General features: G+C 41.0%; 1 protein-coding gene across 1 annotated transcript in view; it reads left to right on the forward strand.

Moving 5' to 3' along the window:
• CALN1 (calneuron 1) overlaps positions 1 to 16,880 on the forward strand; it is a 521,529-nt gene that overhangs the window by 107,791 nt on the left and 396,858 nt on the right. The window contains exon 3 of the mRNA XM_044673040.1: positions 16,256 to 16,376. Coding sequence (XP_044528975.1) covers positions 16,256 to 16,376 — 121 coding nt within the window. The remainder of the gene's footprint in view (positions 1 to 16,255; positions 16,377 to 16,880) is intronic.

A 16,880-nucleotide genomic window follows, 5' to 3' on the forward strand; every position in this document is an offset into this window, starting at 1 on the left:
CCTTCCTTCCTTCCTTCCTTCTTGCTTTCTTCTTTATTTAAAAATTTTTTATTTAAAAAATATTTTTCCATGTTTCCATATTTCATTTTCTTTCTCTTCCCCTCTTCCCTCCCCGCTCCCAGATCTATTAAGCACTTCCACTGGGTTATACAAATGTTATCACTTATACCTATTTCCATATTATTCATTTTTGCAATAGGGCAATCTTTTAAACCTGAAACCCCAAATCATATATCCGTATAAACAAATGACAAGTCATTTGTTTTTCTTCTGTGTTTCTAGTCCCACAGTTCTTTCTCTTCATGTGGATAGCATTCTTTCTCATAAAGTTCCTTGGGATTGTCTTGTAGTAGCAAAGTCCATTACATTGGATTGTTCCACAGTGTTTTCCTTGCTGTGTATAATGTTCTCTTGGTTCTTCTCATTTCATTCTGCATCGGTTCCTGGAGGTTCTTCCAGTTCATATAGAAAACCTCCAGTTCATCATTCCTTATAGCATGATAGTATTCCATCACCATCATATGCCACAATTTGTTCAGACATTCCTCGTTTGAGGGACACTCCCTCGTTTTCCATTTTTTTGTCCCACTTGATGTTTTCTTGACAGAGATCCCAGAGTGGCTTTCCATTTCCTTCTCCAGCTTACTTTCCAGATGAGAAAACTGAGGCAAACAGGGTGAAGTGACTTGCCCAAGGTCTGCACTATGTACCACTTAGCATCTTTCAGGAACCTGCCTGTTCCTTAAAGTAGAAGGACAGTGCATAGTTGTTTAATGGAAGTCTTCTTTCTCACCAAAAATTTGTCTGTATTTAGTTCATTTCCTCTCCCATATCTAGTTCCTGACTAACAGCTAGAGATGTGGTTCTGACCTTTGTTTTTCAAAGATGATATTAAACATTCTGTATACCGAGCAGGTAGGGTTGGTAGTGATCTTCAGTTCTGTCTGTACTGAGCAAGGGAGTTGACTTTTAATTGATTACTATGGCTTGTAGTAAGACAGCTAGATGGTGCCATGGTGCACAGAGTCCCTGGCCTGGAGTCAAGAAGACTCATCTTCCTGAATTCAAATCTTGCCTCAGACACTTCCTAGCTGTGTGACCCTGGACAAGTCACTTCACTCTGCTGGCCTCAGTTTCCTCATCTTTCAAATGACTACAGAAGGAAATGGAAAGCTACTCTGTTATCTCTGCCAAGAAAACCCCAAATGGGGTCATGCAGAGTTGGCCGTGACTGAAATGACTGAAAACCACCACCAAATGGCTTGTAGTCAGATGCTATGCTAGAACTGTAGGCTGCCTATCTTCTTGGCCTCAAAAGATATGGGCCATCGCTGAGAGTATCAGTCTTAAGATGATAATTCTAGAACAGAAGGACCTTCAAACATCATAAGATTATAGATTTAGTATAGGAAGGGATTTCAGAAGTCTGCTTCATTTTATAAATGAGAAGCTTAGGCGCAGGAAAGTTATATGACTTAGCCAAAGTCACATAGATGGGTTCACTGATCTAGATCTGGAAGGGACCCATGAGACCATCTGGTTCAACTCCCTCACTTTATAGGTGAGAAACTGAAGTCAAGACGAGTTCAATGACTTGCCCACTAGTGAGTGGTCCTATTCCAGATGTTATTCTAGCATTTTCTGTAATCTTTTATCGTGTAAAAAGAATTTCTGTGGTTTTCTTGTTGTCCTCACTCCCTGCTCTGCTATCTTATTGGCTATTCAGGCTTGACCAGGTGTCATTATTCACTTTTGTCCTGTTCAAGATCCCCCTTTGAACATCTGTCTTTATGTATCCTTTGGCAGAAAGGACAAGGGAAAAGGAGATTATTGCCAGATTCCCAAGTTCAGACTATCTTTCCTTTCATGTTTGAGCCTGATGTCTCTTTGGGGATGATAGACCAGGTGACTGACTCAAGGGCTTCTTGACTTTCAAATGAAATCTCCTCCCTGGCCACGACAGCTTGAGAAGCCAAATGACATTCCTAGGGCCACATAACCAATAGGTGTTATAGACAAAATTGGCCCCGAGACTGTCTGAGTCCAAGACTGTATCCCTACTGTGCCACACTCAAAAGATTCAGACTTCTACAAGTAAGAAGCTTTTACTTCAAGTGTTCAAAGGTCTCTTTGCACTAGGTGGATTGCTTGCTTCTCCTCGACTCCAACCCCAAGACTTAGATTGTTTTTTCCCAAGTGTGTGGATTTATATATAAAAAAAATTAAAAATAAAACCCCCCAATCCCAGCAAACCTAAAGTCTGTGTATGTCTTTTTGTGCCTGCCTGGTTCCCAGGTAATCCAATTTGGAGAGGCTTCAAGTGCAGAGCTATGAAATGATATCCAAGATGGCTTGCCTGGAGATTTAGCAACATCCACCTGAGTGAAACAGCTTGCGTTTATAAGCTGGGATGAGTGAGAAACACCTTTTGGGTTGAATATTGTTCTGGAGCCAAATCACCCCTTCTGAGTTGAATTGTGTCCTGAAAACCAACCCTATTTGTTACTGGATAGAACTTGTAGACCCGTATAATGGACTGTAGGTAAAGGGGCTTATGAAAAATAGACAGAAGAGGGTCTAGGATGCCAAGGAGAGATTACATTTCCCTCTTGATTACTAGTGGGATATCTAGTGGCTACCTTTGAAAAAAAAACACTTTCCTTTCATCTTAGAATTAATACTATGCATTGATTCCAAGGCAGAAGAGCAGTAAGGGGTAGGCAGTGGGTGTTAATTGATTTGCCCAGACAGAAGTAAAATGGAGCATGCCCTTCTTTGGAGAAGACAATACAGTTACATATAGGCTTATATAAAACAGATGGGGAATGATTTGGGAGAGGAGGACACCAGAAGACCCACAGAAGATACCAAGAAAGGGATCATGTAGAAGGTAGCATTTGAATGGAGTCCTGAATGAATGCGAGCATTCCAAGAGGTAGAGAGGAAGAGAGAGGGCATTCAAGGCATGGAGGACAGCCAGGACATGGGCACAGAGATGGGAAATAGAGTCATGCATCAGGAACAGTCTAGATTGACCTGGATAAAGATGAAGATGAAGGCTAGATAGGTCTGAATTAGGAAGGAGTGAAGGGGCGATAATGCATTGACTCATCCTCTCACAATCATCAGCATTGTCATGGATACTTATTCAATGTCTTTCCTATGCAAGCACTGTGTTGACATTAGGGCATGATAAAGAGGGTCATCCTGCTTTCTAAGGCTTTGTAAAATCTAGGTGAATAGATAGGACAGGTGCCTAAATAAAGAAAACTGGCAACATGAAGGAAGTTACACCAAGAGCCAAATGAGCAATGTGGATGATTAATAAATCATATATTTAATAATATTAATAATAAATAATAAAATGATGTGTCATGGGAGGTTAGGCTAGTGCGGTGATGGCGAACCTATGACACACATGTCAGCACTGACACATGTAGCCATTTTCAATGACACACGGCCACATACAGAGAAGTTTGGGGCCGCATGCCAAGGATGAAACATTTGCTGTAGTGTCGTGTAGACACTCTGTGCACTATAGATGACAATTCTACCTATGTTAATTTACCTATTTTGGTTTATTAAATACAGTTATATATTACAATTATACATTTTTGTTATTTAAACTATAAATATTATGAAATTGTGGTTTTTTTTCCTCCAATGACACATGACCCAAGTTATGCTCAGTTTTTTGGCGCATTTTGACACACCAAACTCAAAAGGTTGCCCATCACTAGGCTGGAGAGTCAGGGGAGATTTTGTAGAGAAGGTGGTCCATGGGTTGGGATTTTGCCCAAATCTATGCAGAGGGGATGATGTGAATAAAGACTTATTGTGGACCAGTCTTTGTCTGTTGGAGACTTCTTCTATAGAAGTAATGAGAGGGAGGGCAAGACTGCCATTTATGAGCCGTGTGGCCTGGGCCAATCCCATGACTTTTTGAGTCTTCTGTTAAATAAAGGGTTGGAATAGATGACCAGGAAGGTCCCTTCCAAGTCTGTCTTTGATCCTAAGGGGCAATTGAGGACATGTGGATGGTGGGGTGGAAAGGTTCAACGGTGATCTTTTGTCCTTCCAAAGTCAATTTGAAGATATCATTGCCTTTTGGACACTCGCCTTGGACAAACAAATTAATTATCTATTGATGTATAATGAACTCATTCTGAATCAGGATACCACCTTTGCTTTGGTAAATCAGGTCACTTTAGGAGGGGGTGGCCAGGGGAGATGACTAAATACGAAATACATTGGCCATAGCGTGCTTTGGCTCCACGGGGTGGATGGGAAAGGAGCCAGTGTCTGTATTCTTGCTTGGAAAGCACAATAGGAGAAGACAAGTCAATAGCAGGCAGCGTTCTTCTGCTGATCTCCCAGCTATTAGTGCCTCTCCTCAAATTGCCTTGCCTTTATTTTGGATTTACTTAATATATGTGCGTATGGCTTCTTCTGATAGAACACGTGCTCCCCAAGGGCAGGGACTGCTGAATTCTTGCCTTTGTGTCCCAAGCACCCGGCACAACATCTGGCATCCAGGGATGGAGATAGGAACCAGACCTGCCATTTCACTGCTATCAGGTACACCCAGAGGAGGAAACTTCCTCTCTAGGGCAGCACCTTTTCTGCAACGAATGATCTTTTATAACACCGAGTTGTGTCTTGTCTAAGGCTGCCCAGCCAGAGCATGTCCGGGGTGGGGCCGGCTCTCTAGCTGCTCTCCACATTGTCTAAAGTGTACGTGGTCAGCACTTAGGAAATGCTTTTGACCGGTTGACCGATGGATGCTTGTTGGCGATCCTGCCCGTCTCTCACTATTCCTCCAGAGACTCGATTGTGATCCTTCAGTTTCTCTCTTCGGTCCTTAGCGAAGGTGAAGGAAGAAGGTGAAGAAGCCTCCTTTCCCTGCAAAGCTTGCTTCCTTGCTGCTATTCCTCCCCCCTCCTTCACCATTTCATATGTTCAGGCTATTTATGCTCAGTCTCGGGGCAGAGCCTTCCAAACTCATATTGGTCTGATGGGCCACAGTCAGACTTGCTGTATGTTGACCCTGACATAGGGATGCCATTTTGGTTCTCTTTGAGTATAAAAGACAAGCAACCAACCCTTGCCTTAATTTTCTCTTATTAGGGGCAGTTAGGTAGCACAGTGGATAGAGTGCCAGGCCTGGAATTGGGAGGATTGGGGTTCAAATGGGGTCTCAAATATTTCCATAAAGATGTGACCATGGGCAAGTCACTTAACCTTGATTTCGCAGCCCTTTTTTCTCTTTTGTCTTAGAATTGATACTAAGATAGAACTTAAGGTTAAAAAAAATCTGGGCAGCTAGATGACTCTGGATAGAAAGCCAGGCCTGATTGGTGGTCCTGGGTTCAAATTGGCCCCTAGCTGTGTGACCCTAGACAAGTCATTTAATCCCAATTGTCTATCCCTTAGCACTCTTCTGCCTTGAAATCAGTACTTTGTATTGATTCTAAGATGGAAGTTAAGAGTTTAAAAACAATTCTCTTTCATGTTCATGGAACCTACAACTGTTTTCTGTGGCGCTTTATTGTTCAATAACAAAATTCTTCCTTCTTTTGGGCTGTGCTGGCAAACCTATGGCATATGTGCTGGAGGGAGCTGCTCCCCTCCCCATCTCCACCATGCCTGAGGATATTTTTGACTTCACCCACCCCTCTGCCCAGAAGCCCAATGAAAGCACTTCCTCTCTCCCCTGTCTGGGGTAAGATAGTGGCTCACATGTGCTGTGAGGGTGCAGTTTGGGCACTCAGTCTCTAAAAAGTTTGCCATCACTGCTCTAGGGCATTCTTTTGTCCTCAAGCAGCCCCTCCTATAGGAAGGAGAAGTCTTTTACATGCCTGTGTGGAGTTCTTAGCCACATTCTTTTTCCCTCTCCATGCCAAAGGGGCATGGCCTCCTGAGAAACTCTTCACATCTGTTTAGACACATGGATGCATGGCTGTGTGCCCAAGTTTTCACCCAATGCCCTTCTGAACCTCGCCATGACTTTAGGGTCTCGTTTTGGACCAAGTTTATTGATAGTTGAACATAAATCTTGGTCATTGGATGATTTTGCATATGCTTCCTCCTTTCTCTCTGTGTTCCTCTGGGATCTGAATGCTACTTCGTGCCACCTGGTGTGTCCTGCAGTTATTTATATATCTGCTGATAGACCTGCCAACCATCTCCCCTGGAAGATTCCATCTCATAGACACTAAGTGACTTGTTGAAGGTCAGACACTGAAAGAAAGGTGGTGTTTGGAGAAAAACAAAGGACTATTGACTTCTCACCCTAAGAAATGCCCAGTCATTGCCATTAGGGACTCACCATCCTTACTACAACTGCTGACCAATTGCTACTGATGGTTAGACAAACCCAAAAACCAAGGTGGCAGCGGTGCCTCCCAAGACTCCCATTCTTGCTTTCAGCTCATACTTTACAGACTTCAAAGAGAGCATCTTATGCAGAAAGGGTCCCTCCCTTAATGTCTTTTGGTCACCGGTCACTGATCAATTGTTACTAATAGAAAGCTAAGTCTAAGGGCCCTGAGGACAGCTATATGCCTCCAAAGCACTGGGCTGTTTCAAGTTTGGCCTTTGCAGACATCATGGAGAAGAGCACCTTAGTAGAGAAGGAGCCAGCCACTCTCATGACTGCCAATAGCAGCTGCTGACCAGTTGTTACCAGTGGGGCAGGTAAGCCAGCTTAGATAAAGTAGCAAGGTACCCCATGGGAGACACACAAGGCAGCATGGGCCAGGCAAGTCAAGCCATCTCAACTACCAGTTTCTCTTGGACCCCAGTAGAGCCAGTCTAGAACCCTGAGTCCAGGAGCCTTGTGAATAGCACTTATCCCCACTCTCTTCCTCCCCTGACCATTGACCCTGCTTCCTGCTCTAGAACTATCATTGAGTGGGCTAGTTCTTATGGAATGGGGACCTACCATCCCTGCCACTGACAACACCAAACTTTGGCCAACCACTACTGACAGACGAGTAAGCCAAGAGCCCTGGGAATGGCAGCCACAACCCCCCACTCCAACACCCAGACACACGTAGTATCAGTTCTGCTTCTAGTCTGACCTCCTTAGCCATCAATCAATAAAGCAATCCTCGTGGAGGTGAGACCTGGCAACTTCTACAAGTGCTTCGGCTCCCATCTGCCTAGGAGCGACTGCTATTGCAAATCTGGGGAAAAAAGCCCTTGCCACCTAATTCCTTGGCACTGTCAAAGGTTCAGCATCACAAAGATATGGTTTTATCTATGGAAATGATGTAAAAGAAGATGCATCACCACAGGTCCTTTCCATATGACTCAAAGGCGAAATCTCCTATGTAAGCTTTCTTCCTGATTAGAATGGGTTAAGATTAAAATTAATATACAATAACTATTATTTTTATAAAGTTTATTAATAATAACTAAAGTTAACAAAGCTAGCTAACCAAGCCCTGGTCACCAGAGAAGAAGCAAGAGGCAGAGTTGCCCACAACTATATATATAAAACGTGATCATGCAACATGGTGGAGAGATTGAAAGGATTTCTGGGAAATACTGAAGGACTTCTGAGGGATGAAGTCCAAGGGTTCAAGAATTTCTAACTGTACAAATGTGAGCTCCCTGAGAATAGAGACTAGAAACAGGAATAGGAATGATTTTACTTTTCTATTTGTATCCCCACATACTTTGCATATAGTAAGCGCCTAATGAGTGCTTTCTCATTCATTCACTCATTCATTTCTTATAATCAATATATCCCTCTGTTCATCTTTCTGGGGATTACACAGGAGGCTTAGTTCCTTCTCTCTGATTTCTTATAGTCTCCATTTTTCAGCTCCTTCTGAATACTTTATGGTTCACAAGAAAACTGTAAGTTCATAGCTCTTGAGTCAGAAGGGAAGCCAAGAAATCCAATCTCCTACTTTTAGAGAAGGGACAACTAAGTGACTTGCTGAGGGTCCCACAGCTAATCAGTTTCTGAGATGCAATTTGAACTCAAGTCTTGCTGACTCCAAATCCATCACCCTAAACATCATGCCACAGTACTTCAAAGACTGATGTGACTTGCATGAATCCCATTGACATGGATTGACTTAGGATCATAGGCTCACAGATTTGGAGATGAAAGGGGCTTGATGTCACTCAAAATGGTCCCAGATCCTACTCCTTGAATCACCTGCAAACTATTTGGAATGAGGAAAGGCAATCCCAGATTGGGCTTCTTTTTATGTAGATCCAGCCTCAAAAATAGCCAGTGCTCTAACTTGGAATTTGAGGATAGATTCAGGTCATGGCAGGTGAGGGGAGGAGAGTATGGAGGTGAGGAGTACAGAATTTGGTCTTCTCTGGGCACAGTTATGCAAGGAGAAGGAATGGCCCATCCCATCCCCAGAGAATTTGAGCCATGTCCCTTGGCCTGGAGGAGGGGACCAGTCTCCATCTTGAAGAAGGATGTAGAAAGAAGGAGATGAGATAGTAGTTGGTGGCAATAGGAATTGTCAGAAAGGTGGGTCTGAGAAAGATGGGAGGATATTGTGATAATGGGATCCAGGTGATAAATGACTCAGGGCTACCCACCCAAAGAAGCAAGGGCAATGTTGATGCTGTCCAGTCCTTGAAGTGCTCCAAGACAACTGATGAGAGGAACAATGACCTCCTCCCACAAGTGCACCATTTGGCAGTGCCCTCATTGACTCACCCTAGTTATGCCTCTGACTGTCGCATTGCTGTTAGCTGAATTAAAAGATTGTTGGAAATGCAGTTCTGGGCAAGTGTCACTGATCAATGTGGTATGGAGATATTTCACTAGGCAGACACTTGGAACTCAGTTTTCTCCAGAAAAATCTTGGCATTTCCCCTGGGATTAGACCTCAGCGTGGGCAGCATAGGTCAAATTTTTGTTGTTAGGCTGCCATATTAGATTGAGCTAGAACCCTCTTGTCAAGGTGGCAAACATCCTTTATTATAAGTTCAAAGCTTTGGACAGTGAAAGGAATTGTGACAATGGGGACAAATATTTGCAATATGGAAAAAAGGTAGATGTGCTCAGGCCCTGGGTGACATGGGAAAGATTTTCCCCTCTGAGATGTTGGAGAAGACGTCAGGTAGCACCGAGTCTAAAGGTTTCCCACTATCCCTCTAGATAATAAACTAGAGTGTGCTGGAGGCAGCTCGAACCAGCTCATGAGAGCTGATTATTAAATTTTCAGTGTAAGCATTTACACCATGGAACTTGGCAAACAGTACAAATCAGGGTTTGATTTATTGTTTTGTTGATTATCTAGACATAAGAAATTAATGGAGAAAATATAAATGATGCAGATTAAACTTGAATATGTATTCTGCATACTTTTTTTCCTGGCAAGCCAGTTAAGCTTCTCTGAACACATTATTAATTATAGATTATAGCGGCTAGGCGGCACGTTGAATAGGGTACTGGGCATGAAGTCAGGAAGTTCTGAGTTCAAATGTGGCCTCAGATACTTATTAGCTATGTGACCCTGGACAAGTCACTCAACCTTTTTCTACCTCAGTTTCTTCCTCTGTAAAATGGGAGATAATAATAGCACCTATCCCTTAGGATGGTTGTAAGATTCAAATATGATAACAATTGGAAGAGCTTAGTACAGTACCTGACACCCAATAAACTCTCTCTCTCTCTCTCTCTCTCTCTCTCTCTCTATATATATATATATATATATATATATGTGTGTGTGTATAAATAAAATTATTATTATTATTATTGTTATTATTATTATTATAGGTATGGAATTATAAGGGACTTCTAGTTTAATGTCTCCATTTTAAAAGTGAACAAATATGGGCTCAGAGAGGTTCAAAAACTTGTCCAAAGTCCCAATTCAGAGTTGGGATTTGAATCTGGTAATAAACATGAAGAAAATGGCATCCTACTTTGCTGGACCTTGTGAAGTCAGGGAAACCTTGCATGCTCTCAGGAAGAAGAGCCAAAGTTTTGTTACATTATTTGCCAAGAGTCACATATCTAGTGAGTGAGGCAGAATTTGAACTCGATTCTAACTCTAAGTGTAGCACTCTATCCCACTGTTGCTTTCCTTGGGGGTTCTAGGATACAAGAATTCTAGATCCAGAGCTGGAAGGAACCTCAGGTCCCATCTAGTCGAATATCTCCTTTGCCAGATGAGGAATGGGCAATCAGGTGGGCCTGGAGTCAGGACAATTCATCTTCGTACATTCAAATCTGATCTGAGACATCTATTAGCTGTATGACCCTGGGCAAGTCACTTAACCCCCATTGAGCCTTTACTGCTCTTTTGCTTTGGAACCAGTACACAATATTGATTCAAAGATGGAAGGTAAAGGTTTAAAAAAAAGAAAAAGAAGAAAATCTTGAAAACCCCAAATGGGGTCACTAAGTTGGACATGACTGACTGAAAAATGACTGAATTTTATATTAATTATTAAATGAAATGATTGAATTTATTATTATTAAATGTATTTAATCAATATTAAATTTGTTATGAATAAATTATTCTACTTTTGTTTTTTGGGGGTAGGGTAATAAATCTGACAACTGATTTCTGCAAAACATTATATTATTTTATTATATTTATCATTAAATTATTATATATTATGTTTATTGTCATTTAATATATCATTACATATTAATTATATGTTACATAAAATAATATTGAATATATTATTATCAAAATTATTAAATTAAATATTAGATAAGTACTAATATGTGAATTTGACATTTTAATAGTATTTTAAGACATATATGTGAATATCTCTCTATCTCTCTATCTATATACAGGTAGTATACCCAATTTTACAGATGAGAGAACTCAGGCTCATTAATAATAACAAAGATTGTTACAATGCTTTAAGGTTTACAAAGTGCTTTACAAATATCTTATTTTATTCTCCCTATAGCCCTGGGAAGTGGGTGCTATTATGAACCTCATTTTATAGACGAGGGAACTGAGGCCCAAGGAAGTGATTGACTCGTCTAAGTCACCCAAGTGATGAAGGCAGAATCTGACCCCACATTCTCTGGCCTCTTTGTATTCTCTCATTTGCTACGGAGGCCGTTGTTGGGCCCGTGGTGACTCGATGTCTGAGTATTTAACAGAGGAGGAAGCTGAGTTCCAGAGGGTCCGGGTGGTTTGCTCCAAGTCCTGTGGTTTTTAGTGGCAGAGCTAGGATGGATCCCAGATCTCCACTCAGCGGCCTTCTTCCCATCACGCCATGAGGTGCACCCTTCTTTCTTCTCTCCTTCCTCCCTTTGTTCTCTCTGCCCAGTCTCTGCCTCAGTTTCCCCGGCTTTGAAAGGGAGTTGATGATGCCTGTGGTCCTACTCTCCAGGGTGGCAGGAACATTCCAAGGAGACAATTTGATATAAAGCTTACCTTCTAGTTCCAGAGAAATGCCAGCTCCTCTTTGGCATCCGTTAGTGGCTCCTGTGGGCTGCTGCTTGGTTCTGGTGGTAGCCCTGCAGCCCTATGGAGGTTGCTGGACTTTATTTAACAGAATGATTTCCTCATTCTTGGGAGTCGGAGGGCATCCTATGCCAGAACCCAAGAGCAGCTCCCTTTTGGCGCGGGTTCACCAATTTGTGTCATAGCCGGGTACATCTGCAGCTGGTCAATCCAGTCTGTGTGTGTGTATGTGTGTGTGTGTGCGTGCACAGGCACAGATATACCTGAGCCCATCACAGAATGCAAAATACCATAATAAATGATTATTGATGGCACAACTCTGCCACGTCCCCTTGAGTATGGTACAGATGGAGTGATGGATGCCCTTTGCCAGTAAGTGGCAAAATGAAGACACTCATTGGATGGGCTGGGCTTTTAACACCTGCTTTCTATTGCCTTTTGTGACCCTGGAGGTGCCTTCTGCAAGTTTTGGGCTCCTTTTAGAGACTGGGGGATGTTTTGCTAGACTAGATTCTGCAGGGGGAGCAGGGGAACCAGCTACTATATTGTTTATGCAGCATGAAGCACAGTAGGCAGAGTTGGCTTTGGCATCAAGAAGACCCAGATGCATATAGACTCTGATCCATACAGGCTGTGTGATCTTGGGGAAGTCACTTGATTTCTGAAAAACATTTGCTGAACTGCTTTGGTGGAGGAAATGTCCTTACTGGGAGTTCCTTAAATCAAAGAAATCACAGATCCCAAACTTGCCCCCTCTCCCAGCCCAAATTCATCTAGAAATGGCTTCTGAAGACTGACTATTGCTCTTGGCCAAGAATGAAAGCAGAGGCCAGTTATGTGAGGCAACTATGACCTTGCTTATCTCAGATTCCTTTGAACTATAAAAGAAATTTGGAAACATGGAAACTCATTGCATAATGGGGCACTAAACCTGGGAGATAGCCACCTGAGTATCCAGTCCCCTTCACTTACAAATGAGGAAATACCCAGCACTGATCGTCCTTAGTGTGAAGGGATAGTGAGATGGCATGGCAGATAGAGCACTGGGTCTGAAGGCAAGAAGACCCAAGTTCAAATCTAGCCTCAATCACTTACTAGCAGTATGACCTTAGGTAAGTCACTTAACTGCTGTATACCTCAGTTTCTTCATCAGTAAAGTGGGATCATAATAGTATCTAACTCCCACAGTTTTAAGGATGAACTGAGATAATTATTTTATTTTACTTGAGGTTTAAGTTCTTTTCTTTTAAAACATTTCTATCTCTATTATTTATTCATTTATTTTGACCTTTTCTTATTAAATTTTGAGTTACAGATTCTTTCTCTCCCACCCACCCTTTCCCTCCTTACTGAGAAGGAAAATAACGTGGTATCAATTATACATGTAAAATCATGTAACACATATTTCTATATTAGCCATATTGCAATATATATAAATTAAATAAAATAATAGATGAAACAAAACAAAAAATAAAAATAAATAAACTGAAAAAATTATGCTTTAGTTTGTACTCAGAGTTCATCAGTTCTCTTTCCGGAGATGGAGAGCTTTTTCATCGTGGGTCCTTTGGAATTGTCTTGGATTATTGTATTGCTCTGAGTAGCCAAGTCTTTCACAGTTGGTTATCATTATAACATTGTTGCTATTGTGTACAATGATGTCCTGGTTCTTCTCACTTCACTTTGCATCAGGTCCTATGGGTCTTGTTATGTTTTTCTGAAACCATCTACTTTGTCATAGCACAACAGTACTCTATCATAACCATATGCCACAACTTCTTTAGCTATTCTCCAATTGATACATATCCCCTCAACGTATAATTCTTTGACACCATAAAAAAAGGATGCTATAAATATTTTTGTATGTAAGGGTATTTTTCCTTTTCCTTTGATTTCTTTAGGGCACAGATCTAGTAGTGTTACCAATGGGTCAAAGGGTATAAGTAGTTTTATAGCCCTTTGGACATAGTTTCATATTGTTCTCCAAAGTGTTTGGAGCAGTCCAAACTTCACCAACACTTCATTAATGTACCCATTTTCCCTTATCCCCTCAAGCATTTGTCATTTCTGATAGGTGTGACATGGTACTTCAGAGTTATTTTAATTTGTCTTTCTCTAATCAATAGTGATTTAGAGCATTTTTTTCATATGGTTATAGAGAGTTTAATTTCATCTTTCGAGAACTGTCTATATTTTTTGACCAATTATCCACTGGGCAATGGCTCTTATTTTAAAATTTTGACTCAGTTCCCTAAATATGAAACTTATTATAAAACTTTTTTGACAAAAAAAGCCAACAAGAAACTCCCAAATCCCAAGAAAAATAAAGTTAAAAAAAGTATTCTTTGATATGCATTCAGATTCCATCAATTCTTTCTCTGCTAAATGGTTAGCATTTTTCATCATAAATCCTTTGGAATTGTCTTTGATCATTGTTTTGCTGAGAATAACTAAGTCATTCACACTGATTGTCATACAACATTGCTGTTATTGTGACTGATATTCTCCTGGCTCTTCTCACTTTACTTTGTATAAGTTCAAATACATTTTCTCTAGTTTTTCCAAAATCATCCTACTAATTTTTTATAGTACAATAATATTTCATCAAATATCCATCACAATCCCATATCACAACTTATTCAGCCATTCTTCATTTGATGGCCATCCCCTCAGTTTCCAATTCTTTACCACCACAAAAAGATCTGCCACAAATATTTTTGTATATATGAGTCCTCTTCTCCTTTACTATTTCTTGAAATATGATGTCTAGGATTTTCATAATTTCCTTGGATCACTCTTATTTTCCCCATTTTTTTACTCTTCTATTCTTAGCTCTTTTTAATTCTTCCAGGAATTCTGATTGGCCTTGGGTCCAATTAGCATTTTTCTTTAAGGTTTTGCTTGAAGCTGTTTTCACATTGGTATCTTCTTTTAAGTTTATGTCCTGGTCATCCATGACACTCTAGTAGCTTTTTATGGTTAAATTATTTTTTCCCCAGTGTATTTCTTGACTTTGAACTTTGTGTTGTATTTGGGCTCTGCTCATCTGGGCTTTAGGCTTTATTGTGCTGATGTTTTCAGAGCTAGTTCTAGGTGTAAGTAAGTTTTCTGTAATTCCAAGGTGGTGTGATCCTGGGATGTCACTACTCTTCTGATCTATACTCTGGCCTTTACCCAGGAAGCATTCTTATTCCCCTGTAGCCACAAGTACTAGTGCCATTCTTGACCTTGGAATTTTGAACCAGTTCCCTGTTCCCTTGTCCCTAATCACAAGTGCTTCTCTTCATCATGGAGCTGTGACCCAGCACTACTTATGAGAAATAGAGTTGTCAATCAGTACCAGTTGTACCCAGTGCCAGCAAAGGATTCCCTGTAATTGCTTTCTGACCAGTTGTCTAACCTTTTTACCATTTATGGACTGAGAGTTCCCAAAGATGCTATTGCCACTGTCACAGACTCCTTGAGGTTCTTCATTGGTGTTCTTGTCATGCTCTAGGCTTGCACCCACTCTGATGCTACAATCTTTCCTGTGAACTTACTAAGTCTGGAAGATGTTCCCTTCTGACCTTTTGTTGATTGTGGCTCCAAAATTTGATTTGAGGCATCATTTTAAAGTTGTTTGGAGGGGAATATTTGGAGAGTTTGGCTGGGGCCTGGCCTGTACTTTGTCATCTAGAGATAAGAATTTTAAATGCATTTAACACAGTTTCTGGCATATAGTAATATCTCTATTAATGTTCTTTATTATAGTTATTATTATTGTTAATAGCAGTCATCATTCCCAAAGTAAATGATCAGATTTGGGAATATCGTACCATGGAATTTATCATTTGTGTAGGAATTGGACTAGATGACTTCTGAGGTTCCTTCTAAATCCAAGATTCTGGGATTGGGACTAAATCCTGGTCCGAGACGAAAGGAGAACTAAGATGATGTAGTATCATTCAAGACAAAGGAAGACAATTTCAAGAAATTATGGATCTGATCCAAAAGCAAAAAATCCCCAGTCTCTTATAGAAAGGGAATGATTCTTTTTTTTTTCCTTTTTAGAGAAAAATGAAGGAAATGGAGGGACTAAGAGAGGAGAAGACAAGACTAGAAACTAAAGCAGCTTAGACAGTATTCTATCCATTCAAAGCTTTTTCCTGACCTTCCCTCTGGGATTGTCCAATCCTACCAGCCATTCTCTGAAAAACATGGTTGTGCTTGCTAGCATTCTAGGATTCAGAGCCAGAGGGGACCTTAGAGATAATAATGTCAGCCTGTTTTTTCATTGTGTCTATGAGGAAACAGAGGTAGGAGAGTATTATGTAAAGAGAGCTACGTCTGGAGTCATGAGTCTTGCGTTTGAATGACACCCCTGTCCCTTACTACCTGGGCGATGGTGGAGTAAGTCACTTAGCCTACTACCTGGGTCTTCTCAGTTTCCTCTATCTGTAAGATGAGGAGTCTGGAATAGATCATGTCTAAGGTCTCTTTCAACCCTAAATCTATGATCATATGAACTTTAAGGCTTTTGATCAATGTCACCAAACATTTATTAAGTGCTTGCTATGTGCCAGGTATTGTGCTGGGTTCTGGGGATGCAGAGACAAAAATTAAATAGTCATTGCCCTCATGGAGCAAAGAGGGAGAAAATCAGTTAATCAATAAGTACTTATTAAGGGCCTATTAAGTGTGCTAGGCATTGTTTTAAGCTGGAGATACAAAGAAGAAAATGAAATTGTCCCTGCCCTCAGGGAGTTTACATTCCATAAATCTTTATACAACTAAAAAGAGGGATCAAATGATGTTTTTTTTTTTTTTTTCCCTTTCCCTCATCTCTTTTGAGCAGGGAGAAGATGCCGTTCCATCATGTGACAGCTGGCTTATTGTATAAGGGGAATTACCTGAACCGCTCCCTCTCTGCTGGCAGTGATAGTGAGCAGCTTGCTAACATCTCAGTGGAGGAATTGGACGGTAAGAGAAATGTCCCAATGAGGGGATTCACCATTGTGGGCAGGCAGTTGGAGGAGAATGGTCTCAGCTCTTGGTGGCTTAGTGGGGATTGAAGGTATTAGGAGTCATGGTGGAAGCTGGAGGTGGTAAATAGGGAAAGAAAAAGATCAGAATCAAAATTTCGGGTATCCCTTCTCTCTCTGGGCCTGGCTGACCCATTACCAGGTAGAAAACTGACCTCAACAATAAATTAATGGACACTTACGGTTAATGAATTTCATCTCTAAGGAAAATGGCTTTGCTAGTCCTTGGCTCACTCACGGGCCTCTCTCCCATGTTTTGTGTTTCTTATGGTCTGATGAGCTGCTTTGTTTCCAAATTGTCTTTTATGGTGCATACCAGCTGCAGAGGAGGGTTAGATGCTGGTGATGGCTGCCTCTTGGCTTGTAGCTTTGGTGCTTGGCCAAGACCAGGGTTTCTCAGAAGCTATTTCTTTTTTTTTTTTTTTTTTTTTTTTTTTTTTTA

The sequence above is a fragment of the Gracilinanus agilis genome, chromosome 4 (assembly GCF_016433145.1).
Source record: "Gracilinanus agilis isolate LMUSP501 chromosome 4, AgileGrace, whole genome shotgun sequence".
NCBI lineage: Eukaryota > Metazoa > Chordata > Mammalia > Didelphimorphia > Didelphidae > Gracilinanus > Gracilinanus agilis.